The 25,093-nt window shown below is 47.4% G+C and overlaps 10 protein-coding genes across 10 annotated transcripts; 3 read left to right on the top strand and 7 right to left on the bottom strand.

Annotated features, from left to right (window-relative positions):
• V1508DRAFT_49514 (uncharacterized protein) lies at positions 1-655 on the bottom strand (the record flags this gene model as incomplete). The annotated part of the gene is made up of 1 exon (XM_066942936.1): positions 1-655. A coding segment is annotated over exon 1 (445 nt), but the record flags the coding sequence as incomplete, so codon positions are not given.
• A 1,122-nt stretch (positions 656-1,777) lies between these two features.
• V1508DRAFT_454786 (uncharacterized protein) lies at positions 1,778-4,218 on the bottom strand. Its single transcript, XM_066942595.1, has 2 exons — positions 3,554-4,218; positions 1,778-3,507 (listed from the first exon to the last, which is right to left on the bottom strand). The coding sequence occupies exons 1-2, from the start codon at positions 4,019-4,021 to the stop codon at positions 2,107-2,109; spliced, it is 1,869 nt and encodes a 622-aa protein (XP_066797124.1). The 5' UTR covers positions 4,022-4,218; the 3' UTR covers positions 1,778-2,106.
• Positions 4,219-5,205: 987 nt separating this feature from the next.
• On the top strand, positions 5,206-5,643 carry V1508DRAFT_351745 (ACT domain-containing protein; the record flags this gene model as incomplete). The annotated part of the gene is made up of 1 exon (XM_066936825.1): positions 5,206-5,643. The coding sequence occupies one exon, from the start codon at positions 5,206-5,208 to the stop codon at positions 5,641-5,643; it is 438 nt and encodes a 145-aa protein (XP_066797123.1).
• A 1,537-nt stretch (positions 5,644-7,180) lies between these two features.
• On the bottom strand, positions 7,181-8,763 carry V1508DRAFT_351901 (uncharacterized protein; the record flags this gene model as incomplete). The annotated part of the gene is made up of 2 exons (XM_066936832.1): positions 7,181-8,264; positions 8,318-8,763. The coding sequence occupies 2 exons, from the start codon at positions 8,761-8,763 to the stop codon at positions 7,181-7,183; spliced, it is 1,530 nt and encodes a 509-aa protein (XP_066797122.1).
• A 3,316-nt stretch (positions 8,764-12,079) lies between these two features.
• On the bottom strand, positions 12,080-13,286 carry V1508DRAFT_396349 (aquaporin-like protein; the record flags this gene model as incomplete). The annotated part of the gene is made up of 6 exons (XM_066938097.1): positions 12,080-12,186; positions 12,242-12,438; positions 12,491-12,589; positions 12,645-12,798; positions 12,852-13,011; positions 13,038-13,286. 6 exons carry the CDS (start codon positions 13,284-13,286, stop codon positions 12,080-12,082), a joined length of 966 nt encoding a protein of 321 aa, XP_066797121.1.
• A 1,031-nt stretch (positions 13,287-14,317) lies between these two features.
• Positions 14,318-15,228, top strand: V1508DRAFT_413925 (uncharacterized protein). The gene has a single exon (XM_066939854.1). It carries the CDS (start codon positions 14,642-14,644, stop codon positions 14,858-14,860), a length of 219 nt encoding a protein of 72 aa, XP_066797120.1. The 5' UTR covers positions 14,318-14,641; the 3' UTR covers positions 14,861-15,228.
• Positions 15,229-16,415: 1,187 nt separating this feature from the next.
• On the top strand, positions 16,416-18,389 carry V1508DRAFT_49364 (Metallo-dependent phosphatase-like protein). The gene is made up of 2 exons (XM_066942935.1): positions 16,416-17,127; positions 17,184-18,389. The coding sequence occupies exons 1-2, from the start codon at positions 16,581-16,583 to the stop codon at positions 18,248-18,250; spliced, it is 1,614 nt and encodes a 537-aa protein (XP_066797119.1). The 5' UTR covers positions 16,416-16,580; the 3' UTR covers positions 18,251-18,389.
• A 1,046-nt stretch (positions 18,390-19,435) lies between these two features.
• V1508DRAFT_351649 (putative methyltransferase) lies at positions 19,436-20,856 on the bottom strand (the record flags this gene model as incomplete). Its single annotated transcript, XM_066936823.1, has 3 exons — positions 19,436-20,122; positions 20,428-20,434; positions 20,726-20,856. The coding sequence occupies 3 exons, from the start codon at positions 20,854-20,856 to the stop codon at positions 19,436-19,438; spliced, it is 825 nt and encodes a 274-aa protein (XP_066797118.1).
• An 84-nt stretch (positions 20,857-20,940) lies between these two features.
• Positions 20,941-22,462, bottom strand: V1508DRAFT_413920 (nitronate monooxygenase). The gene has a single exon (XM_066939853.1). The coding sequence runs from the start codon at positions 22,264-22,266 to the stop codon at positions 21,187-21,189; it is 1,080 nt and encodes a 359-aa protein (XP_066797117.1). The 5' UTR covers positions 22,267-22,462; the 3' UTR covers positions 20,941-21,186.
• Positions 22,463-23,688: 1,226 nt separating this feature from the next.
• On the bottom strand, positions 23,689-25,045 carry V1508DRAFT_396346 (uncharacterized protein; the record flags this gene model as incomplete). The annotated part of the gene is made up of 2 exons (XM_066938096.1): positions 23,689-24,102; positions 24,128-25,045. The coding sequence occupies 2 exons, from the start codon at positions 25,043-25,045 to the stop codon at positions 23,689-23,691; spliced, it is 1,332 nt and encodes a 443-aa protein (XP_066797116.1).
• Positions 25,046-25,093: the final 48 nt, after the last annotated feature.

The following is a 25,093-nucleotide window of genomic DNA, read 5'->3' as shown; positions in this document are numbered from 1 at the left end:
AGAGATGTGTGCTCAGATTTCCTGATGACCCTTGAAGAACAGCCTCCGTAGTAGACCACGAACAGCGAGTGCACACAATCAGCATGTCCGAGCGAATCTTGTTAGTTTCGTTGTGGATATATGTGGTTTCGAGCCTGGTAGTGTGGAAGTGCTTCCACACCCATGACTTTGGCGGCATAGGCTTTCTTCGAACGACTGGCGAAAGGGACAGATGGCTGTCATTCTCGCTTGCGAGAACTTGGGAACCAGATTCATCAGGGGATATAATGTCATCTGAAAATGCTGTACTCGTCTGACTCGCCTCAAGGCGGCGACGAGAATGGGATCTTGGACCTTCGTCAGAGTCGCCTTCACTATCAGTGCCGGTATTCAGCGCATGATAATCAAGACGCTTCGCTCTAGGCGGACGCTGTTGTGTATTCTGAGATTGATAACTGGAGTCCATGTTACTTTGGGAAACGACAATGATCCAATAGCTTTGCTTTATCACTGTCAAGTTAAAGACCTTGATCCATCTGAGTTTGTCGGCCTTCTCGGAGTCTTATATATTACAGACTTCTCATTCACTATATTGTGGAAGGAAGTAGTTTTACATCGCATAAATGTCCTGAAGGGAATACATATGCAAGATCCACTGTTGGGACCAATAGAAGGGCCAATAGAATCCACGACCGAGACCACATCTCCGGATATGGGCAGTCGATAATGGCAAAAACCGCGCAAAGAACAGAACATAAAGTAATACATATGCAAGATCCACTTTGGGACCACAGCGATATGTGACTTGTGAATATCAATCAGCCACCGACAAATCACATCGCCGGATCCGGTCAGTCGATGCTGCGGCTCAGAATCTGCGCTGCGAATGCTGGACGACATTACGACGCTCTTCGAAAATCTACTGCGTAAACCTGGTTGCTCTTTATGGCAATATTTCCCGACACAGCCGAAAAATTTAATACCTCTCGATAATAATTTGCAAGATAACTTTATTTATGTGTCTTATCCGTGGATATCCGTGGATATTATCCACGGATATGACTAATCAAGATTTATCCGTATCCGTATCCGTATCCGCCTAATGTCTATCCGTATCCGTAATTTTCACGGACATCCGTGGATATATCCGTTATCCGTGTATCCGTGCCGATCCCTAATTCGAGAGATTCTGGAACTGGGTCGGTGAAGAATGTAGGAATCTCCGCAGCCCGCCTCCATTGGGCCTTTAATTTGTTTCACAATTGAGCAAATATCAAAAATGCCCTCGAAAAATACACCGCCTTGTTTTGGTATGATACGCATGAGCGGCACCCTCATAATAGGAGTTAAAACCTGATGGATAATGTTCGAGATGACTTGCTTAAATGCCATGAGAGGTCTCATGACGAAATGAGACTCTTTTTCTTGATGACATCAGCAATATCCCCATGAACATAAATAATTTGATATTGCTAAAATAGGCCAAATTATGAGTAAATAGAAATCTGATCTGAGTTTAGACCATAGGGATAAGATATCCAACATATGCGAACGAATGAGGCTTTAGAGCAATCATGCTCTTACGATTTTTGATTAAGTTTCCATTCACTGACTTACATGTGCACTCGAGCACATTCAGGTGCTGAAGAGTGTAATGTTACCTATTTTTGTAGGAAAAATCCCCTTATATTGTATTTCAAGTTATTTAAAAATTTTTTTGTTCGTATGGATCTGAAATGTATGCCGGTCTCATAAAGACCGGGTAACGCAATGCCCTAGCCTAACGCTGGGGCAGAGAGGGTGCCTCGCCGGGTGCGCCCTGACTTGTTCCTTCCCGCTTTCGCAATTATCTTTCTTGCCTAAGCCGAGATATACTAGCCGTCCTGACATATCCTTATGCCCAACGCAAAGCCAAACTTTGAGAACTTACCCGTAGCACGAATATAAGGGTTGGGGGAACGACACTAAACCTCAAGGCATGAGTCACAGAAGCTTTGTCTGTGGTCACCACATTGATAAACGACAACGCAATATTCGTCTAACTGACAGCTTAAAGTACTGTACGGCACTCGATTTGTGATTGATCAAGGTCCGTATCGTTTTCAAAAGCTGCTGTCCAGCACAAATCTATTTCGATCTAACCGGTTTTGATGAAACCTCATACACAAGTTCGGTGCTCCAAAACTGCAAAATCTGCGCTTTAAGAGAGGGAACCATGACATAAAAGGTGCCAGCGATCGGGAAAAGGATGGAGTCGAACAAACTTATCCAACCACTGCGACGGGATACATCAATCTGTTTCAATGACTGGCGAACAATTTGGATAGATTTGGCTGACGATTTGGATATTGGCGAGATGTTAAACGACGGAGAGGAGAGGGTCATCTGGATGGAGTGCAGGCGGAGGCGCAGAGCTGTGGAGTACAGACGTTCGTAGAGGAACATTTGGAGCAGCACGCCGCAGAAAGCGACTGTCCGAAGGTAACTGGCAAAAGCTAGTACTATCCCTAACAAAGATGACTCTGGGATGTCGGTGACCATAGGAAGCAACGAGCATGCCAAGCCGTTTATGAAGTAATGTACATGAAGAAAGTGCGCTTCGTAAAGACGATGTAGCAGGATCACTACGCGTTGCCACGGAATGGGACTTGCGATTCTTGAGGGTAGAAGCGGCCTCGATGCGCCTGCTGGTGTTGATGAGTTCTCCTGAAGATCAAGTGACGATTTCTCATCCGCAACCGCAAGGTCGTCCTCAGCGCAAGATTCGGCAGTTTCACTCCGGCCCAGAATCAACGAGATGGTATGACGAGTAGCATACCCTGAGTCCATTATTCCCCACATATGACGGCACGCCTGTTTAAATCGAGCCTGCGAAGACAGCATCCATCGTTGGTCGATGGTCATATTTGTGGTCGCGTCACTATGCTCCACGTTACAGTGTGACGCGGGACTATAGATCGGTACTGTGTTCAGTAGACCGCCAGTTCGGAAAAAGCATTTCAGGTACATGTGGAGATCCTCGCCAATTGCCTCTGGACCGGGGTCCCAGAAATTAACGTGCCGCGCGAGAGTTATCGTGACAGAGTATACTGATGTGGGCGTCCGAATCTGTGACGTTTCGTATAAGCCTGCAATACCGGCTGCCGACCAGTACATGTCCGCGCATCTGACAATAGGCGAAGTATTATTTGCGTTACGGTCGAACACAATAGGCGGGATAAACATTGTAAAGCTATCGCTACCTTTCGACACGCAGTGTGCTGAGATTGCCTGGAAATAACTTGAGAGAAGATGCGTGTCGGCATCCATTACCGTGAACACGACGTTGGACTGGCGAAGGATAAGGTATCGGCGCGACGCGGTACGAGTGGCCCACGCCAAATTTGAAGACTTGCCTCGAGCTTCGCCTGGCAAATCTCCGGGGTGCACTGTATAAGTAATGTATCGGAACAGAGGGAAAAACTCGGACATCAGCGTCGAGGCCTTTGATTCTGCATCTGGCTCCTGAGCCTCCATGGCAAGATATACCTAATGCATGTTAGCACTGGTTGCGTTGATATACATGTTAACATACATCATATGATGAACGAGCCAAGGAATGACTAGCTAACATACTCAGCGTCTCCCGCAAAGTGTCCAAGTGCTCCTTATAATTTGGCAGAAATATTGCATGAATCGGCGCTCCTGAGGTATCCTTACTCACCCCGGTCTCGGTAATGATATCACTAGAAACATCGGACCCTCTAAGATCGGAACCCACCGCAGGTAGGGATCTGACGGGAATCGGAGTCAGGCTGTACTGCTTGGCAGTTTTGATCATGCCTCTCCGCGTAGCATAAATGCCGTAACATGTCCGGACGCTGAATGCAACGATCAACAGGTGGTACACCAGGGTGAGCACTATGAAGCCAGTAGAATCATGTTCAACCAAGGTGAACACTATGACGAGCAACGTTGAGATGCCTGGGATGCACCTGCAGGCGTAGTTAAGTATGCTCGTCACGCTTGCGGAGACTTTAGCAGATATCGACGGAGCACGCATCGTGCTCGACCGAGGAGAGGAAGCACGGCGGCAGAGCCGCAGGCAATGATGCACTCGCGACCACTTAAAGCTACCTGCTAAGCTTAGAACTCGACGGGACAGGTTGCGACTTACGACAAGGAGAGGTACCGCGGGAAGTGGCTATATATTTGTATACATCTGTGGTTGGATAAGTAAATTGAATTGCTTTTGACAAACAGACCCGATTCTACATCGGCCCACGATCTAATTGGGCCGAATTGGAATTTATGCTTCCGTCAAACCAATGATAACTCATTGGGAGACAGGCAAACCTCGAAATTAGTGTGCCAAAACATTCGCTAATTTATTTATATTCTGTTGTTGCTCACGCTCTTTGGATCATTATGTTGTCATCACAAATCGAACTGACCTTGGATGGGTTGAACACCACGATGTAAACAACCCCTGAAACCCACGTTCAGAGCCCTAAAAGTATACAGGAATGAGCCGCACACGCGGCGGTACATTAATTGGCTTGCGTACCGACACAAACACCTTATATTACATAGGCTGTACCAGTCTGAGCTAAATCTATGTGTTAACCTGAGTTCGACTTGAATCCCAGGGTCAGGGTAGTCTTTTTAACCTGCCGATTATTGCACCGTGCCAATTGAGGACCCCAAAAGATTAAAACTATCCACAGATCGTGAAGTAGATAGTTAAATATCTATTTCAGAGACGTTGCATTTGGCGTGCACTATATTGTTGACAGCCTTATTATCTAAACCGGCATGAAATTCTTAAACGTGCAAATTCGGCGACTCTAAAACTTGGCGACACTATCGCGTTTATATCACCGGGACTATTCATCTGGCGATATCGTATCCCTTCAGCGATATAGTGTGCAGCCGTAACTCTTCGTATTCGAATTTCATATATTTAATTCGAACACGAATATATTCGTTATTCGTGAAAATATCATGACATGGTGCGGTATTTAGATTGATACAACTTCATGCACCGTGGTAGATGTAATAGGGGTGACACTTTTGGCTCAAAAGTCGATTAATATAGACTATACCTTACGTACATAAGGACGATCCCCAGATCTGAGTCAAACTTCTCGGATCACATCCCGGTACTTTTAGTTGAGCACATCTTTGTATCCATCCATCCCTTAACATCTGTCGGTAGACGTATACCACGTCACTTTCACCAACAGCATGAACTCAAGTCAAGGAGAAGTTGATTTGACTAAGTTGTTGGCCTCTATGGAGCCAACCTTGAATCCTGAAGTCTTTGTCTTTCTCAGCATATCAGAATCTATTCTGTCTTTCCCAACTACGCTTAGACCGCAGATGTTGTTTCAGGAGGCTGAAGGTCTAACTATGGTAACTACTGAGGCGTTAGCGGCATCGCATGGTTATCAGGGTACATTTCCATGCCGAATGATCACCTTAAAAGTTCATTCCAGCCTTGAGGCGGTTGGACTAATTGCGACCCTCGCGACCGCATTGACGGAACGAAATATCAGTTCCAACGTGGTGAGTGGATATTTCCACGACCACATATTCGTTCCCTCTGGCAAGGAAGAGGATGCTTTGAAGGTGCTGGAAGAAGTGGCAAGAAAAGCATTAGCAAAACAAAAAGTACAGCTATAGAACTAAGTCGGCATAGGGGCTGGTTTCGTGGAATGGCTAATGAAGCTTGAACGGTTCACTGATAATTGCTATTTCACATTTGTGTTGGATCAGCAACACTCATTAACGATATTGAATAAATTGTTCGAAAAAAAGTGCATCTTTCTGCAGCAGCACCGGCTGCGTCAGGCCCAAATCCAGAGCGGCGCTTCTGGCCGGCCGGCGATGACAGAACAGAAATATGAGATATTATTGTTTAGCAATGTGCTCCTGAACCAATACTATCCTGCTCTACCTGCTTCACGAAGAAAGTTCAGAATAGATCATCTCGATTACTTTGCTAAATTTTAAGGCGGATAAGGATAAGAATATGAAAGATTTCCTGCCCTTCAGTATAAATCAGTATTGGACGCTATAGAACTTATACGTTATTCTCTCCTTTAAAAGCGTCTCGGGCTCATTCGACTGGGCTTTGAGTTGCAAAGAAAATCTTGTTGAACGGAGTCTTCAGTAAATAGTTATCTTTTTAGATTTCTGTACCTATCCTTCGCTACATATGTACGTTATCCTCCCTTTGTTGTCAATCATAATTTTGACAGTCAAATCTTTCAGGTAGAGGTGGACACAAATGACGAATATATTCGTATTCAAATTACGAACCCATAGACAATTGGAAATCATTAGAATTAAAGAGACGGTGTCGCAAGAATATTAAAATTGGTGTTGGCAACCACGTCTCTGACAGTGGACAAGAGTCTCTCGACAGAAAAAGAAGACGCCTGGACGCACATCAAACCCGGGCCGCAAGTGCCATTTTTGAATATTCATTCGCATTCATTTTTCACCATAGCAAGAGCTCGTTACCATCTGCAATGGCGAGGGTTCCTCAATGGCCCTTCTGAAAATGTTGTTCGATATCACAGTGCAAATCTCCACTGTCAGTTAAGAATCCGGCATTTGAGCACTACCAGTCGCGCGTGGCGTCTAGAAGCGTAGAGTGCATTGCAGTGCTTGCCCTGAGGGGCGAGGTGCCGGTGGATCCGGAAATTCATAACGCGGCTAACTCCGGATCCGAAACTGTCTTTGCCGGCTTATCCGCAGTGCTCCGGACTTAGTTGGCTGGCGGAGTCGGAGTTTGCAGACTGATGGTGACTGGTCTATGAGTCTATGAATCTGACACTTGCATGTCGACTTTCTGTGTTGCGGCATGTAATGAAGCTAAGTTGATAGCTGCCGGCTGAGTGTTATTAGAAGTATCGCTGACCGCCAAGAGCCGTTCACTAATGATTTTAAGATGTATCTAATAGCCTAATACTTGAACATGGTGCAAGACGGCGTTTCGATGCTTAGATGTCTATATGGAAGGCTGAGTCTGCCAGATGACGTACTTCGAGTGACAGCGCACCTAGCACCCCAACAAGCTGCTCATCTCACGTACATTACAAATATGCCAAATAAAAATATAATTTTGATATAGTCCAAATCCAATAATAGTGTACAAGAAAGTAATCTCGACTGGTACAAACTGCGACACGTAATTAACTTCAATGGTCTCTAACTATTCGCACACATGAATGCATTCTAATATATCCCGTGCCCGGACGTGCAATACTCCAGATTCTTTGTCGTTGATGCCTATGCTGATCATGATCATGTCGTCAAGCCAGCCATGGTAGTATTTGTTAACTAGCGAATTCTGGGCATGCTCTGGCCTACTTGTCGGACCACTAACAGTCTCTGTCCGAGACATAGCAAGTCCGTCATCAGAACTTTGTGATGGCTTAGGCGACTCGCTCCGCCGCGAGGATGCTGACGACGCCGGCGCCGTTGAGTGCACGGAGGTGGTTGCAACTGGTAATTGCGTAGATGTTATTATAACGTTCAGTGCGGAGACAGACGCAGCTCCCTCATTGTCGACGTGGGTATCAATAACACCAGCTGGTATTGCTCGTCGCCGCAATTTTGCACTTGATTTAGAGTCTATAGTGCCACTAGTCTTCCACTTCGCAGGTACCCCGCGCTCGGAGACCGACGATAATTTCTCACTGCTTGTTACCATCTCTTCCTCACTTTCATCCGATACATCTGGAAGAGCTCTAACCTTGTGACCGCCATGCACCTCTTCATCCCAATCATCATGTTCCCGGTAATGGTCGTGGTCCCAGGTTATGCTAACTGAGTACAACATCACTTTCTCATCGGTGCCCGCGTACATGAGATTGCCGGTCCGCCCAATGATATTAAACGGTGCCGTAGCATTCATGATAATCGCATATCGCCTATAAAATAGCTCATACACGTTCTTGTACTTCAGATGCAGCAGCTCGATAATAACAGTGTTATGAATTGTTGGGATACAAGGGAAATCGCACAATGTGACGCGCAGTGAGTTCGTAGCCTGGTGAATGTCATTTCCTTGCCGTTTGTCCTTTTTCATAGGGCGTTTCAGCGCAGACAAACATTTCGAGATCCCCGGTGTCGCTATGTTCACTTGCTTCTCTGGCGACGCGTTAAGGGCAGAGACGGAACGACGCTCACTCTCGTGCTGAACATATCCGATGTTGGCTTCGTCCCACATCAAAAACCAATTCTTTTCGATCTCCTTGTACTCAGGACGAGGGAGCTCTGTGAGGGTCTTATAGCTATAGAACCATTAGGTCGTTGCAAATACAAACACAGCAGCTGATGACCATACCGAATGGGAACATGATCCAGTTTCATCTTGGTGCTCAAACCTGGAATGACGACTCGTAAGTCGATCACAAACTGGCCCATGCAATTTGCCTTTCCATTATTTCCCACAACCATCAACGGCTCACCATGTGGAGAGAACATTATACGCGGGTCCGAATGGCCAAGCTTCAATGACAAGAATGGAATGGACGTACATGAACCCTGCTTGCTAGTCCACTCCTCTAAGTTCAATTTCTGAGCAGGTTGAACACACTTAAGAATCTTCAAGCCGATCGTTGGTGTTGCGCTCCAATCCATCTCACACCACACGACCTCGTGGTGATAAAGAACAGCTTTGGGGGACTGCCGCGCGAAGCCAATGTAGGGATATTTGTAGTCTTTGGGAAATGGCAGGATATTCGGATTATATCGATCTTGACGAGCACTGTTAAAGTTCATTCGTGTCATTGTGCGTTCGTCTGTTACTGCTGAAACTAGGTAATTCGCGCTGGAGAGTTTGTGCCGCGGATTTGAGCAATATCGCCGCAAACTTAGTGGAGATGGATGCGCACCAAGCCTAACTTCCATGTCGGATTGCGCCTGAAATTTCGCCAGCCCTCCTTCATTCTGAGCATCTGCCACTGTAATGTTCCCAATTGAAAGCGCTGACGTTTTGTGTCCCCCGGAAGACAGCGAGGTGAACTTTGCTGTGGAATTGCCAGTACTATCGACGATGTGAAAGAATGTCTGAACTGAGTCATCAATATTGCTAATGCGCAGGAACAAGCTAAACGAAGCCACTATAGTAATGATAACGATGGCAAGTAGCGACAACCGCACAGATTTCCGTGGGTTCAAAGAGGTCAGCGTACGCGAGAGACTAACACGGAAGACCGCAGATCGGATATGTTGATTAGGCATGATGAGCGATAACCCGGTTTGTAAAACAAAAGGAGAAGTAGATTTGTCCACATCAGCACGAAGGAAGGCCAGCCCAGCAGACCCATATACGACCGGGGACGGGGCGATATCATAAGAACTACAGCATATATGAGAGATCGAAGTGAAAAAGCAGTCAGCAGTTGTTTGCGGGACATCGGCTAGCACCATGCTAATCGGGTAAGCAACGCTGTGAGCACGAGAATCAAGACTGTTGCCGCCATCCCGTACTAGGCAAAGTCGTAAGTAACGTGCGGCCTAGTGCATAGTCGTCCCAAGTGGCAGGAAATGTCTCGACATAGACAAAAGACTCCAACATAACCGCCAATGTCTGAAAGAGCATGCCGTAACAACTGAATCACCGCAAAGCGCTTGTGTACTTCTCTCCGCGGCTCGTCAGAGTACTACATAGGGTTAGAAGGTAATGGCTTCTCATCCAGCGGATAAATCGCTCAGGCGTAGGTCTTGATTATCAGGAGGCAGAGCGGTGTCGAGACGATCGAAGTGCAGCGAAGTAGCGTTGCTGTACATAGCAGAACTGTTCCAACGGGGTGGCTGGAAGCAAGCAACACTGCATGGTGATTTGTTAGTCGAGGAGTACGCATGGCATAGAAAACGCATGCAGAATAGAAGCTACGGCTTGTCTCTCCAATGCGTTATTTGGCAACTAATGGAGCTACGCAGATGCAATCACGCGTACACTGCAGTTAGTCGCTCAGCGCTAATTACCGCAATATGTGTGGGGGGATCGCCAAAAGCGCCAATAATTGAAGCTGAAAGTTACATAAACAAGGCAATGATGTATTTGTCCTCGGTTGAGTATAGGATTACCCTCCAAAGACATACGTAGAATTTATTCATCCCCTCCATAATAATACATAAATCGGATCGAATACGTTGTAAACATAGCATCAGCTCTTATTGCTAGATTAAGATCTACTTTGTTACTCTGGAGGGCAAGTTATGGCCAGGTGTTCCGCGACTTAAGCCATAATCGTATGCAGTTGATCAGGCCCTATCTAGCGAGCAGTTTAAGCTCTACTTTACCTGCGTCATCAACATTACGAATTTAATAACCGAAGGTTAGGATCATAAATACAAGCTCAAGGTTTAGGTGCCGTGCAGCAGGCATATGTATAATGTCCTAATGCCTACAGGGCTGTAGGCGGATAGGCGGATAGGCGGATTTGGCGAATAGGATATCCGCCGCGGATACGTATCCGCGACCCTTTGGATTGGCGGATGCCGATGGCGGATATAATGTGTACCACGTTTGATGTAACCTTCGACGTCTAAAATATAACAAAACTACCTCCAACAGACTTTCTCTGATGGCTACTAATTTAGCGGCAACTATTTTTAGATGAGTGTTCCTATTCATCGTCCCTGGCGGTCTATCAAGCGTGGAAGGGCTGAAACTCTGATGGCTTTATGTGTACCCAACGCAAAGACGAAAAAAGGCAACGATGCCAAACGAAAGAGCAGCATTGTGTACTTGGCAGCCGACACCCAAATTCGCCTGTGCCAACTTTTAACGTCTCGTTATCCGCTATTCACGCAAGAAAATCAATTCGATAATTGCATGTGGCGGGAGGAATCCTCAGTCTCGTGGTTCGGGCTCTGGTTCGGTTCGACCCCCTATCGAGTAGGCCTGTGATTGGTGGAAAATCGAGATCGATACCATGACGCTTCGTTATCTTGCTTTGTATGGAATTTCTAGAACCTAATTCAATGTAGATAAAGTACATAAGCTTCATGTCTGAAGGTGACGATGTCTCTGGGTGTTCTTCTCGAGACTGGCGCTCTTAGGTGCGTCATGGAGTACTGATGTCTGCAAACTGTATCTAACGCAGTGTGTTAAGTAGTATGATATTACCATATATGAGTTCATTTTGTCAAACCAATACGTATATGATACGAGCTCGTTTGAACTAGTATCATATGAGACTGATATAGTATGATATCGTATATAGTAATATATGTCACAATATGAATCACGTGATCAATTTATACAGGGTTTCAGGGTCTTGTCAGTCATAAATATTGCGTCGGACTAAAATAAGCCCCCTTTTACTTCGTTAGTGTCAGACATCGTGTAAGGACATCTCAGCCCAAGTCCACCTTGGGCCTTGAATACGTTGTACTATATATATATTCTTGCGAATACCAAAGGTGCCAACAAGCACAAGAAAAAGGCAAAGGCATACAACAAAAAACTAAAAATCAAAAGCTAACGAACATTCAACTCCTCCGGACGTATCGAGACCACTGTCAGCAAAAGATACAGTGCTATCTTTACCCAACCACGATTTGAGACACTCAATTGCCTCTATAGTCTCGATCCCAAGTCGATTCCTACGGTCCGTTATTCTTATCTTTGCACTTGAAAACAAGCGCTCAGGTTCTGCGGACATCGCCGGAATTGACAAACATCCAGTGTGTTAAGTAGTATGAGCCATATGGTAATACATATTACCATATATGATATCATATCATACGAGTTTGATATCATATCATACGCGCCCAAACTCGTATGATATGATACGATTTGGCCCCTGATGATATGACCATGTATTACCAAAAATACCCCTAACCCTTACACCTTATCTAGGACCAAAGCGTAAACAGTGCCTCGATCTTTTTAGGCTACGATGATAAAAGACTCAAGATAATTCCGCAAATTTGTGTGTCCAACGTGATTACTAAGGAATCGACTTGGGATCGAGACTATAGAGGAAAACAATGAACCAACAACCCAAACGAAAAGCAACGAATGGGCCCCCCGCGACCGGCCAAGCCGCGGACGTCAGTGGCGCGACTGACAGCTGAGACCTAAGTCAATTTATTATTCTTCATCCGAAATTCGAACAAGCGTAAATGGCGGAACCGTGCGATATATTGCACAATGTACAAATGCACCAGCCGCCGGTCCAATCCAGAAGATCCACTGGTCTGCGTACACATCAGTATAAGCATAAGTTAAATCCTTCCAAGGGTATGAACATACTTTCAAAGTCACGCCTTGCCACCGAATAAGCAAGACACCTGCCCGGATTAAATGATGGGCCCGAATAGTCTGGGAACCCTAGACCGGCAGCAGTGAAAATCAGTACTCCAACTGTGATGCCTACCATCGCTGGTCCAATACTCGGTCCGAACAGCTGTGCTTGGCGAGGGTCGAGACCGACGCCAAAGGCGAGGAAACTATGAGGTCCAAGGTCAGCAGATATAGTAATCGTGACTTCATGCTTCTTACATGCAAATAAGTGCGAATATGGTTTCCAGTAGGAACGCTTGCCCATTCGACAACGAATCAGCCCTGCTGTTATTGAGGAAGCAGCCACCACCGTGGTATCTTCAACTACTCGTCAATTGTAGAACAACATTTTAATCGCACGAGTGTTTTATACTTTTCTGTTATAGCTTCGCCCAGACATCCTCTAATCATGGCGCCCGCAAGAGCAGCACCTCCTGTCTGCGCCAGTAGGTATAACACTGCTCGGGGGAACTCTATCAAACCAGCCAAGAGCGTCGAGAACGTTATCATGGGGTTGAGATGGCCGCCTTTACAGTTGTTAGTTCGGAGTTCCTAATTTTTTATTCTTATGAATACTTGCCAGATGAAGCAGCGGTCCCGTATATGAATAAACTGAGATAAATTCCATTGATAGCTCCTACATAGGCGGGCAGATATGGCGATTGGAAGTTGACAATAGTTACGCCCGCCATGGCTGTGATGTAGGCCAGAAACGCCGTTCCGACGAATTCAATGAACTTCTAAAGCATTTAGCTACTACACTTACATCCAGAAAGAGGGGACAAACGGCTGATTTCCATATGGTCTTCTTGTTCCAACCATAAGTTACATACTGATGTACAGCATTCCATGTTCCGGATTCCTTTTCAACAATCCACTGATCCTGTCGAGTTCCTGCTGCGAAGGATCCCTGGAACTGGGCGCCGTCAGATTCATTCTTCCTTGTCGTTCTAAGTGGGACTCGGCGTTGTCTTAATTCTCCATTGGACCTTACGGCTTTCTCTGAGGATGACATCATGTTTAACCGGTCTGACGGCTCTCCTCTTCGATCGTTAAATTCGAATACTCGGCAAAGTGAAGATACTAGATGAATATCTATGTTAGAAGATAAGTCAGGCTGGGCAGATGAAGGTAAAACTTGAAAGGAACCAGCTCTTCTTACTTTTTCAATGAATTGGGTGAAGATGCATGCACAGCCTAGTGACGAGGAATAGCGAGCACTGCAATGCCTGTTTTACGCTGAGCAGATTAATTATGGAGACGGCTGGGAACATTTTACAACGACGACGACAGACTCTCAGGCCATTCGACAAATGTTCGTAATTAGCGGCCTATAATTCGGGTTAGGGTGAGATTTGCTTTACGCCATGCCGAAAATGGGCAGGCGAATCCTCCAGTGCGTCTGGAGCCGGCGAGACTAATTTGGACGGCTAGCTAGATTTGGCCATAGATTGTAGCAGCCGTGCTTTCCCGTGTGCGACGCAACGCGTACCTGTTGAAGGAATTCTATCGCCAACCATTTACTTCGGCCAGGGTTCAAACCGATTGTCACATTCTCCTTGTGGGAGAAGCTGCGAAAAGGCCATTCGGCTGCCCGCGTAGGCGAAAACGCCGTGTGTTGTATAATCTATCCTCGGTGTCAGGGTCGGCGTAGAACCAATTCAAAGAACGACCTTTTGGGCCGTATATCAGATCTACTTCATATTCTACAGTTGATAGTCAACATGTTTTACACAGTTCGTTCGTAAGATTGATTGCTCCCGAATCCAACTCCTTTCGACGAGGCGGTAAAAGTTATGAAAGAATGGTCCGGATCTCTACAGTGTGCCTGATGCGAATATCCGTGGATAATCGGATACGACAGTAAATTTTGAATCCTTGAACGCTAGGACGACTTATTTCATATACACGTGCAAAATTCAACCAAGTTCATACGGTGACCAGATTGGCGATGCGATATGAGATCTCCTTCTACAAACTGCGACAACATATGATACTTCGACCATGCGGCTCGAAAGCTACCAGATCCATATTACAGAGTTCCATCCTCCCTTCACAACCAACCACTGGACAAGACTCGGAAGTAGCATCTGCTACGTATTTATATTTGTTAGTCCTATCCGTGGGTATCGATTACCTATGCTTCGGATTTTGGCGTGCCACTTTTCTATCTCGGGGCACAGAGCCAGCCCTTTTCTACCATAATAAGATCATAATCTCGAAGATACGATACGATATTCAGCATCAATATCGTATACAACCACACCTAATTTGAAATTTAGGCCATATTATCGGATAAATTATCGCGTCGCTAGGGATTTTCCTCTGGCATTGTCGTATCACCGCAGATACAATATCGTGTCCAGCCCTATGAATAAACCAATTAGATATTGTCTAAGTATCACAGCTCTCATCGTCCTCAGTGTTCTGCTTATTTTCCACCAGCTCTTCACTTTCTGCAGATTGGTAATGCTCCTCCTGCTCGACTTCGTCACAGTGAATTGCATAAACTATCTACAGATGGTTCTAGCGCTCCCGAATATGCAATACGAGACAGATAACGCATCTGCTCGTGCCATTCTCCTATGAGAGCTTCCACCATTTGACCCGGATCCTGATTGGAACACCTACCCTGAATCCTTTCATATTCAGTTGCCTATTAGTCCGGCTTCAACTTCACTCGAAATAAGAGTCGAGAGGCTGTAGCTTCATCTTGCCATAGCCGTAATGGGAAGAGGATTAACCTCACCTTGAATAATCGTACAGATGGGCATGGTTTGCCCTCAGTATTTCCGACGATGGGTGATAAAAAGATTGCTTGCTTTCACCATATTTTATATGGCTGATTAATATCTTGAAAGTTTGGACTTTAGTGAATAGTGCATTGGTATTGTCATTAGCCGCCGAAAGCATCCTCGACATGCTCCCTCTTTTCGGATATGAAAATATATTAAACGATGTACTTGTGCAGCAATCATGATTTGTCATTCAAGCAGTTACTGTAGGGCTGGACACGATACGATATCGTCGGAGTTTGGCCATATCGCATATCGTATCGCCTGCCAGAAAAGCCCAGCGCTATTACTGCCTATTTTATCGCCCACTTGGGCGATATCGTATCGCCATATCGTGTAAAATACGTTACGATATCGCCAACCAGGCGATAATGCGCTAGATAAATACCGAGATTAATTTAACGCTTTTAAGGTTTGAGATTTTGCAAGCAGCGCGGAAGAGGATTTATTAAATATACTCTTTGTAACCCATAAATATCTATGCTGGGGACTTTGGCGTGCACTTAATTTACTACTTACTTAGACTTCTAATCATCAGGGCCCTTTCATTACGGCGATGAGGATCACGTGGAATCTCGGTGATATGATAAGATATTCAACATCAATATCGTATATCGTAACGCCTAATTTGAAATTCAGCGATATTATCGCCTAAATTATCGCCAAGATTTTCCTCTGGCAATATCGTATCGCCGCAGATGCGCCGCAGATACCATATTGCGATATCGCCCCATAGACGATATCGTGTCAAGCCCTAGCAGCTAGGCACATCCGGTGCATTTAGGGACAGTGCTTTGAAATACTATAAATTAGATTGGCTTTGCGACGGACCTGTTCAGAAGGACGGCCAAAGTCGGCAGTTCCAAGCCAGTCAGATGTGGGTGTTGCTCTGTCAAATAAGAGAGCAACACGCGGAGTGTGACTCACATAGTCAAGATGAGTGGCTTATCATCGTAAGCGTAGTTCTGTTCTTGTTGCAGTCTTAGGATAGTTGAAGAAGCAGCAGCCGTAGCGACGCACACGTGGGGCAGCTTAAAGGCTATGCGGCTCACGGCCGCCGAGCCAAAGTGCAGTTCCGGCTTGGCGAGACCGTTGCTTGACCGAGCTGGCCCACCAAGCATTTGCATTAGCCTGCCCAGTTTGGTTCCCAGATCGAATTGCTGCTTCGCCAATTGTCCTCCCATTTGCAGGGAGCACCTGACTTGACTTCAGGCCAGGCGTTACTGACACCTCGTGTTCCAAGAAGCAATTATCACACGCTGAATCCGACTGCGGCACGCACACTTGCTATTGATGTAAGAGTGATTGCCTGCAGGGTCAAGACGTTTACCGGCGTACTAGTCCCGGCTTGTGGTTTTCTGTCATTAGTGTCTGTGGACTTGGTTCGTCGTTATAATTCGTTCCGTTGGGTGTTGACAGGTCGTGGAAAATTGGCCGCCTATCAGAATTTAAATATTCCATCGTCCCATCCTTCACGCTTGCTCGTCAGGTTATCAGATCCCATCCTCACTACAATGTGGCTGTCTACTGTCACCTCTATTCTCGCTTTGGCTAGTGCCGCGCTCGCTCAGATTAATATTCCGGGTGCGGTACCCGTTAACAAGCTGGAGCCGCTCCAGCACCGTCTGGCCTATGCAGGAACTACCGGCATGTATGTGTCGTGGAATACATATGCGGAGGTTCAAAACCCCACTGTCTACTACGGCGAGAATGTCTGGGACCTCTCATCCACCGCGACCGGTATCTCGATTACATATTCATCTTCTCTCACCTGGAGCAATCACGTCAAGGTCACCGGGTTGAAGCCGGATACGACCTACTATTACGTCGTCTCTAACACCAACTGTTACAACTGCAGCGAGCTCGCACCCTATACTTTCACTACTGCGCGACCTGCCGGTGATTTCACACCTTACACTGCAGCAATTGTCATCGATATGGGTGTCATGGGCCCGTATGGCAGTTCCGTCAAGAGTGACTATCCTATCTTCACGGCCAACGACAGCAATACGATGCAGTCGCTTGCCCGTTATGTTGATGGCTACGACCTTCTATGGCATCGTATGTTTATCTTGATATTGTCAAGATTCAAGTTAGGCTTCTAACAAAGATACCAGCTGGTGACATTGCGTATGCGGATAGTTGGCTTCGGGAGCAGGTCGATGGGTACCTTAACGTCTCTATAGCGGACAGCTACAAGATTTACAACTTTCTCCTGAACCAGTATTACGATGAGCTTCAGCCAGTCACCTCTCGGAAGCCGTATATGGTTGTTCCAGGCAATCATGAGTCCAACTGCGACGAGGGCGGCTTCACGACTGGCAATACTACATACGATCTTTCGCTTTGTGTCGAGGGCCAGCGCAACTTTACCGGCTACATCAACCATTTCCGCATGCCGTCAGAGGAGTCCGGCGGCGTTGGAAATTTCTGGTACTCTTTTGATCATGGAATGGTTCACTATGTTTCTATTAACACGGAGACTGATCTTGGCAACGGTCTCATCGGCGAAGACGATGTCAATGGACCTGAGCACATGGACTCTGGGCCATTCGGGTCGTACCCTAATGAGCAGATCGATTGGCTTGAGAAGGATCTTGCCTCGGTCGACCGCACAAAAACTCCATGGGTAATCGTCTCTGGCCATCGTCCGTGGTATGCCGCGGCCAACAACGTGTCCAATACTATCTGCTGGAATTGCAAGATTGCGTTTGAGCCACTATTGTTGAAGTACAATGTCGACATGGTGTTTTACGGTCACATCCACATGTATGAGCGCAATGCGCCAATCGCGGACGGAGTTCCGGATCCTAACGAGCTCAACAACCCTTCAGCGCCGTGGTACATTCTTAACGGTCTCGGCGGTCACTATCATGGCACGTCACAGTACGTAGAGCCACTCCCGTCGTACTTGCGATATATTCAGAATACGACATATGGATGGAGCAAGCTTACATTCCACAACTGCACTCACATTACCCACGAGTTCGTTTCCAGTGCCAATGGATCAGTGCTCGATTCGGCGACGCTGTTTAAGGACCGACAGTGTGCTGCGAGCACCATTCCGTCTAACTCAAGCAGCAATGGCACGTTGCCGTCGGCTGATAAGAATGCCGCCGGTGCCATGCATGTGTCTTCAGCGTTCTTGATTACTATGTCTGTCGTTGTAATAATGATGTCGTAATTGTAGATGGATGATATGGAAGGGACTGGGGTAATTGGGCGGATTGACTCAATTTCGGATGCCATAATGATGTACTTTTAGCAGTCCCCCCAATATCCGCGTAAATCAGTAAGTTTCTATTGCGGAAGCGAAGCGTCTAGGAGTGTCTTGTGTCTTGGCTCTAACGAGTCAGACAGCCACAAGTACTCTCAATTGTATGCGAGGTCCCGATGGTTTACGCTCGTAGTTTCCACTGGCACGCGCCTGGAATCCGCCGTGGGTGGCAACAACCCTAGTTATGACAGCTCTTGCGAGGGCTCTCTCCTGGATGGATATTCATTATTATCGTTGGGCCAATTGGGAAATCTGCAGCCAATGTCATCCCATTTCCCACAGCAATCCCCGGATTAATGCGATTAAACAAGCTAGATATTTACTTCCCTTTGTAGGCCAATCTGTCAACCCGACGACAACAAGACTTTTCGAGCTCGATGAAGATGAAAAGGAAGAACTTAAGCTCCTTCGATTCGACTACAAGCATCGACTCACTCTTTATGACCGGCAGGATGCGGCAATGAATGGTCTACGACTGTTCATTCAAGAATCCGTGTCGCGTACCAATTTAGTCTAAACATTCAACTGTGACACACCCTATGAAATGCTAGTTGCTTGGAAGCAGCGTGTAGCCCCGACCGACCGGGCAAGAAAGCCAGGCCCTAAAGCAAGCTCCACGCAACCAGGAAATTGAGACCTGGCTCCAGCAGTGGCAGAAGGTATATCAAAAGTGCAAGCAGCTAAGACTTCCGGACGTTGACGATGATCGATCGCTCCATGACTTCTTACATGCAGTTTCTAGCATTGCACCTGAGTTTGCAGGCTACTGGAGTAATGACTTTCAAGCGAAGCAACCTCGCGGGGAAGGGCTTCTAGACATGACCCTGACACCATACAACAAAGTCCGGAGATATAGTTTTCTTAAATAGAAAATAGTAGTCAAGATCCATTTCTCTAACCCTTATACGCTTGCTTTTAAATTGTTAGGCGTGGAAAACTCAACAGTACATCTGTATTTAATACATATGCCTCAGAGACGATGCAGCAATAAGTAATTTCATCGGAGTTTCCTGGGCCTCCATTGCTGGTTCTTGGTGAAGAAGCATACTGGGACCCAGGCCGATGGGTATGAGAACCCTTCGTCTGCTGCTTCTAACCAAAGACCAGAGCCCGAACCTCGATGCTCTCCCTTCCCTTCGCATTGACGGCCGTGCGTGGGTCAACAAAAGCAGAATGGGCCACTCGCGATACCACACCGGCCTGTGTATCTGAACACTTGAGAAGAACTCTTTCATTATTTTCCAGCCCTGAGCAGTACTTCCACTCCATGGCTGGATTGTACTTCACGCCCATGATCTCACCATTGAAGTCTGGGTAACGCTGTTCAATGGCGACGAAGTCCACATCACTAGTCGTCGTGGCGCTAGCAAAAGCAAGCGGCGATGATTCTACCGTGCCATTGATTGGGCGCCAGACATTGATGATCCGATAGCGACCGCGCAGCAACTCATCGGCTTCTTTGCCTTGATCTGCGATATGCCTGCGTAATCGCAGCTCAGCAGACCGTGTCGTCTGATTCGCGTGGGCTTGGTTGACTGGTTGGCGAGCAGCGTTAGATTCGACTCGTCGGATGGTGTGGTCAAACAGAATAATTGTGTGCGCACCCGGAACCTGCTGCAGCAGCAAATTTTCCACCTCGGGGTAGTACACCTGTCGAATCTCCTCGTCGGAGTTGAAGGTCTCATATGTCGTCTGCGAGTTTATTCCTCGCAAAACCCGGAATGCATCGCGGTCTAACGAAATCTGATCCTCTTGCCCACGGATATCAGATATAGCGACCTTGTGCGCGTCATGACCATAGTATTGTAATATGCGATATTGATTGGTAGAGCACAGAGGAAGTAAGCTCAATAAGAACTTTTAATGAAAGGGTTGCTGGATCTCCGTAGACTTAGTTCTTTTCAACTAATCACGTATCCAAGGTAATTACGACCTCTATATATATGCAGGATACTACTGTACGATAGTATGAATTGCGTCCAATCCTCAAGCAGAAGTGATTCTTCACATGAGGTAATTCTCACTCATCTCAAGTATTCGTAATTCTGTCAGCAATCTCGTACGAGATTGCTCATGTGTCTTACGACAACCCTTAATGAAGTAATGTGAGCAGGACTGTACACGTCGATCTTTTCGTTGGGTACGGGCTATTATCCTCATAATGATAATGCCATTTGATTGTACCGGAGACGCATGTGCATAAGCTGTATTTAGCTTCGGTGGCTGAGTTCATGAGACCACTTCCGCACTCCGCTCTCTTATGATGACACGTCACCTGTCATCGTCAACTCTCATCACGTATCCTCCTCTTTTTAGTATTACTCCATATACATTAGCATGAACTTTATAGTCTACACATTTTAGCTAGCTATTCCTGAAGACATAGTTGTCATTTCATAGTTGCGCTGGGGCTGTCCCTCCGGACGCTCTTCCACGTAATTGAATGGTGCAGCTCCATCCGCCGGAGCATCATAGAAAATTAGTACTGCCTCGACAGGCCCATGCCAAACCATAGAATCGTCTTTTCGTGGAAACATGATAGAAAGGTCTGCTCGCGTTGAGGTTTGGATGAGTGGGGTGTGCATGCAATATACGAATCTAATGTGAGCCTTGGAGGTCGTAGCGAGTCCGTTTTATATTGTCTATTTCTCTCACTTATATATAAATATGAAATATTCATACATGAAATTTCGAGAAGACCTACGTGACCAGAATGCAGTGACCGGGGTTTCAATTTCAGGTCGAGTCTCCGTTCGACTTCGGTATAGTCATGCGCTTTAAGTTTTAGCAATTTGATTTAACTTCGGCCGAACATTGCAGTCATTTACTTCGGCGTTTGAAAATCACGGTGAACCCTGAACCCTGATTGGATTACAAAGACAGGCGGCCGTTGACAGCCGCGTTTTTGTATCCTCCCTCACTTCGCGAACTATGTCTCCGGCGTTGGCCAGCGTCTTGACCAAGCCCACCCCCGTCCCTGCCCAGATACCTACCACATCCCTCGCTTCCAGCGGCTCAGTGCCTCCTTCGCGCATCGCACCATAGTGCCAGGCGCGAATGCGGTCAACGGCGATCCCCTTCTGGTGTTCCTCGTATACCTTATTTCTCAGACACCTTCCATCATACGCGATTGGCCAGAAGTTAGGGCCCCATATCGCGTCGAAAACTCGCGATCGGACTGTGGTGCTTGCCCCGTCCCATGCATTAAAGATCGCATCCCGGTAGGCGTCGGGGACTCGCGTTTCCGTGGCTGCCAGGAACCGTGTGCCCATCACCACGCCAGATGCCCCGAGTACCAACGCGGCTGCAGACCCTCGTCCGTCGACGATTCCGCCCGCGGCGACAAGCGGGATGTCATTGATCCCGTGTTCTCGCAAAACATCGGCTACTTCGGGGATGAGAGAGATAACGTTGGCTCCGTCCTTATGCCCGTGCCCTCCTGCATCACTACCTTGTAAGACTAGCGCGTCCGGATGACACGCTTCGGCCACTGCGACGGCAGCCGTCACGCTGCCGACCTGCACCCATACTTTCGTGTCCGGTGAGGCACGCCGTATTCCCTCCGTCCACGCCCCGAACTCGTCAGCGCTGGCAAAGGAGAGCCAAACCACGGCAGGTTTATATTGAGCAAAGAGCGATATCCATTCTTCCACGGCCGATCCGAAAACGATAATGCCTAGGCCGATAGGGAGAACTTGTGGGTTGGGAAGGATCTTCGTCACACCTTGGAGACCTCGTCGGGCGCTTTCAAGCTGCTTTGATAAAGACTGAATGTTGTTCATGAATCCAATTTGTCCCAGGCCTCCGGCAAGCGTCACGGCGATCGCCAGTTCACTGGCTGCAGCGCCGCTCATTGGCGCATTTATGATGAGCGGTTCCTGTGTCCATGGAAGATGTTTCCTAAGGATATTGGAAAGGGCCATGTTGGATAATGGCTGAATGATGTGCAATACTGGAATATCTTGTTAAGTGTTCAAACAAGAGGTGTGCTCACTCCTCTTGGGGCCGTCAACTAGGGGTTATATAGTATATAAGTATCATAGTAGCAGGATTCTAGATGCGTCCGCCGCCAACCGAATGGATACCCGTAGGGCTATTTCCTCCATCTCTAGCCTTAGGGGCAAGTCTTAAACGGGCGCCAAAATTTCAAGTTTTGTCGGTTGCAAAAAAATCGAATTTTGGCGCCGCAATGTTTACAACTAGTCGAAGCTTATTTCTATGGCAGCTGTTGCCGGGCCGCTGTGCGAACTTCGTGCATAACGCGTGCAACCACATGTTGTCCTCACGCGTCAATGACAACACTCCAAATCGCGACGCGTCATAGATACATAAAACCATGGCCCATGCAATTTTCGCGGGCATTCCAGAAAATGTTGAGGCATGGAGAGAGAGTCTATTTAATCTTACCGACGGATTAACTTTAACTGCTGAGCAGTAGGTTCAATGGACTCAGTTGTGCATAGATGTGAACTGACTTACAGTCAAGGTTTAATACGTACTTTCCTTTTGTCACTAATCTACTGACGCAGAAAGTCTGGCGCAGTCAACGAAAACAAGATCAAAAACGGAGTACTATGAGTGTCGCTTCTTTGGAGAAGCATCTCATGACGGGCAGGATCGTGAGCGTCGGAGAACAGAAGCACTGCAAGAAAATCCAATGTTAGTAACCCGACACACAGCACAGCGTGATTCAGGACAGTCTCTTTTAAGCTTATGCTGCGTGTTACATGTGACATCGATGGAAACCCTTTGTCATATCGATTTGAATCAAACGGTGAAATCACAGTCATGATCTCGAGCGCTGCGATCAGATTAAACGCAATCCGTACGTTCGCGAGCACCTCTCCGCCGAGGCCCAAAAGCTTTATCGACCATCGAAGAGAGGTGCTAAAGAGAATTGGTGGGAACTACGTTCGCACTCAGGAGGTGATAAATCTTCAACACAAGTCTTTGACAGAGAACCCAGACGAACGTGCTCCTAATCGAGGTTTGACAGCCGCAGAAGACATTACGGAAGCCATCGATTTTCTGTCCAGAGAGGGTTTCTTGACAAGGAGAATAAAAGTCCAATTGATGGCTGTGAATTCGCTGACATGTGACTCTTTGGCAGCGAGGTCACCTGATGCTGTTCGACTCTATGTATGGCACAAACACGCACAATTATGCTCTCTTCACGTTTATGGTCTGAGATGAACACGGTATCTTTATACCATGCGCGCACGCAATTGTTCAGTCTGAGAAATCTGATATTCTCTGCAAGGCTTTGCAGACATTAAAATTGTGGGCCGTGGATTGGCGACCTCGCTATATCTTGACAGAGGACAGCGCTACTGAACAAAAAGCTGTTAAATTGGCAATGAATTCCCCCGCCGGTATTCAATTTCGCCCTCCAGCATTGTGGTGGCCACCTTGAGGACGTCGATAATGAGGTTGGGATAATCTTTGCGCGTGGGCGGCACTCGTTCGGCGGCCGCCTGATACAATTCTCGCTCTCTCTCCGCTTCCATCACGTCACATGTCGCGGCCCAGGCGATGCCTTTTCCGTAGTGCGTCATTGCCGTGGTCACACAGTAGAGATCTTGATCATGAGGAACTGGGAGCGCTTTCAGCTCCTCCCATTGCCCGAATCGGACATAGACGTGGATGCGCAACGACATGAAGAATTCCAGCCAGTCGGCTAGTGGGGGCGATTGGACAAGGAGGACATCGTCCGTAATCGAGAGCTCCATGCGGTCTATCATGCGCAAGGCGACCTTCGACTGGCCCGATAGCATGGCGGCGTACACCAGCGAATGGTAATTGTGTAAGCGGTAGAATGGGGCCCTCGCGGGCGAGATATTTTTCATCCGCCTGTACAGCGGCCATGTTGGAATCCACTGAGCGGCGATAGTCACCAACAAGGACATCCAAATGGGTGGGCATATGGTGAATGTGACCTGCGTCGGGAACGAGATGACGGAGGCGATCGGCTGATGGGAGTGCAACGGCTGATGGGAGTGCAACGGCTGGAGTGGCGGACATTTCCCAAAAGTGAATCGAGAAATGGATCAGCCCTGGGTGCTTCTCTCCGTCTGGGTGTCGCAGGCCGGCTTCGAAAAGGCGCTGCACCTCATAGACAGGAGATGATTCAATGGGGACGCCGGTCTTGACGTGGAACATCTTACGCTGGCTTGTGTGCATTCTGGCGTCCGCGTAGAGTGCCACCACGTCCAGGTCGTCGGTTCCAAACTGGTCATAAACCTTCTTCATGGCTTGGGCGTAGGCTTGGTCCAATGCTGAGAAATCCTCAACTCGGTGACCGACGGGGAAGCGTGCCTGCATCGCCCCAATGAGGGCGCGCTCCACGGGCGTCGCCGAGCTGGTGCGTAACAGCTTCTGAGCGTGGCGGGCGGCATCATGGCATGTCTTCATGCTGCGTTTGAGGTCGACCGGGTCGAAAAGTCCCCAGGCCTTGTTGTAATTGGGTCCTGCTGCGTAAGCCAGCCCCCAGTAGGCGATGGCACAATTCCGGTCGTGGACGATCGCCTGCTCGAAACATCGGTAGGCCTCGGCATGATTGAATGCATAGCTCCAAATGAGCCCACGATTGAACCAGACCTTGGCCGCGTCGCTCTCGGAGCTAATTGGGCGGCTGTATGCTCCCAGGTCATAGTAACCCTCTGTAGGTGCGGCTGGGACCAGGGAGTCCGAGACGAGCGACATTCTGGGAAAGGGTAGGGATGCTATTCAATCGAAGATGTCTTCGATGAC

Source organism: Lipomyces doorenjongii, assembly GCF_038497915.1.
Source record: "Lipomyces doorenjongii strain NRRL Y-27504 unplaced genomic scaffold V1508scaffold_13, whole genome shotgun sequence".
NCBI classification, from domain to species: domain Eukaryota; kingdom Fungi; phylum Ascomycota; class Lipomycetes; order Lipomycetales; family Lipomycetaceae; genus Lipomyces; species Lipomyces doorenjongii.
Note: the sequence above shows the minus strand (reverse complement) of the source record. Positions and strands in the feature narration are given on the sequence as shown.

Bases quoted from the DNA above. Each gene is read 5' to 3' on its own strand.
- V1508DRAFT_454786 (XM_066942595.1), bottom strand. From the start codon at position 4,021: ATGCGTGCTCCGTCGATATCTGCTAAAGTCTCCGCAAGCGTGACGAGC. The intron at 3,508-3,553 runs GTATGTTAACAT...AACATGCATTAG, and splicing joins TGGCTCGTTCATCATATGAT to GTATATCTTGCCATGGAGGC.
- V1508DRAFT_413925 (XM_066939854.1), top strand. From the start codon at position 14,642: ATGAATAAACCAATTAGATATTGTCTAAGTATCACAGCTCTCATCGTC.
- V1508DRAFT_49364 (XM_066942935.1), top strand. From the start codon at position 16,581: ATGTGGCTGTCTACTGTCACCTCTATTCTCGCTTTGGCTAGTGCCGCG. The intron at 17,128-17,183 runs GTATGTTTATCT...CAAAGATACCAG, and splicing joins CTACGACCTTCTATGGCATC to CTGGTGACATTGCGTATGCG.
- V1508DRAFT_413920 (XM_066939853.1), bottom strand. From the start codon at position 22,266: ATGGCCCTTTCCAATATCCTTAGGAAACATCTTCCATGGACACAGGAA.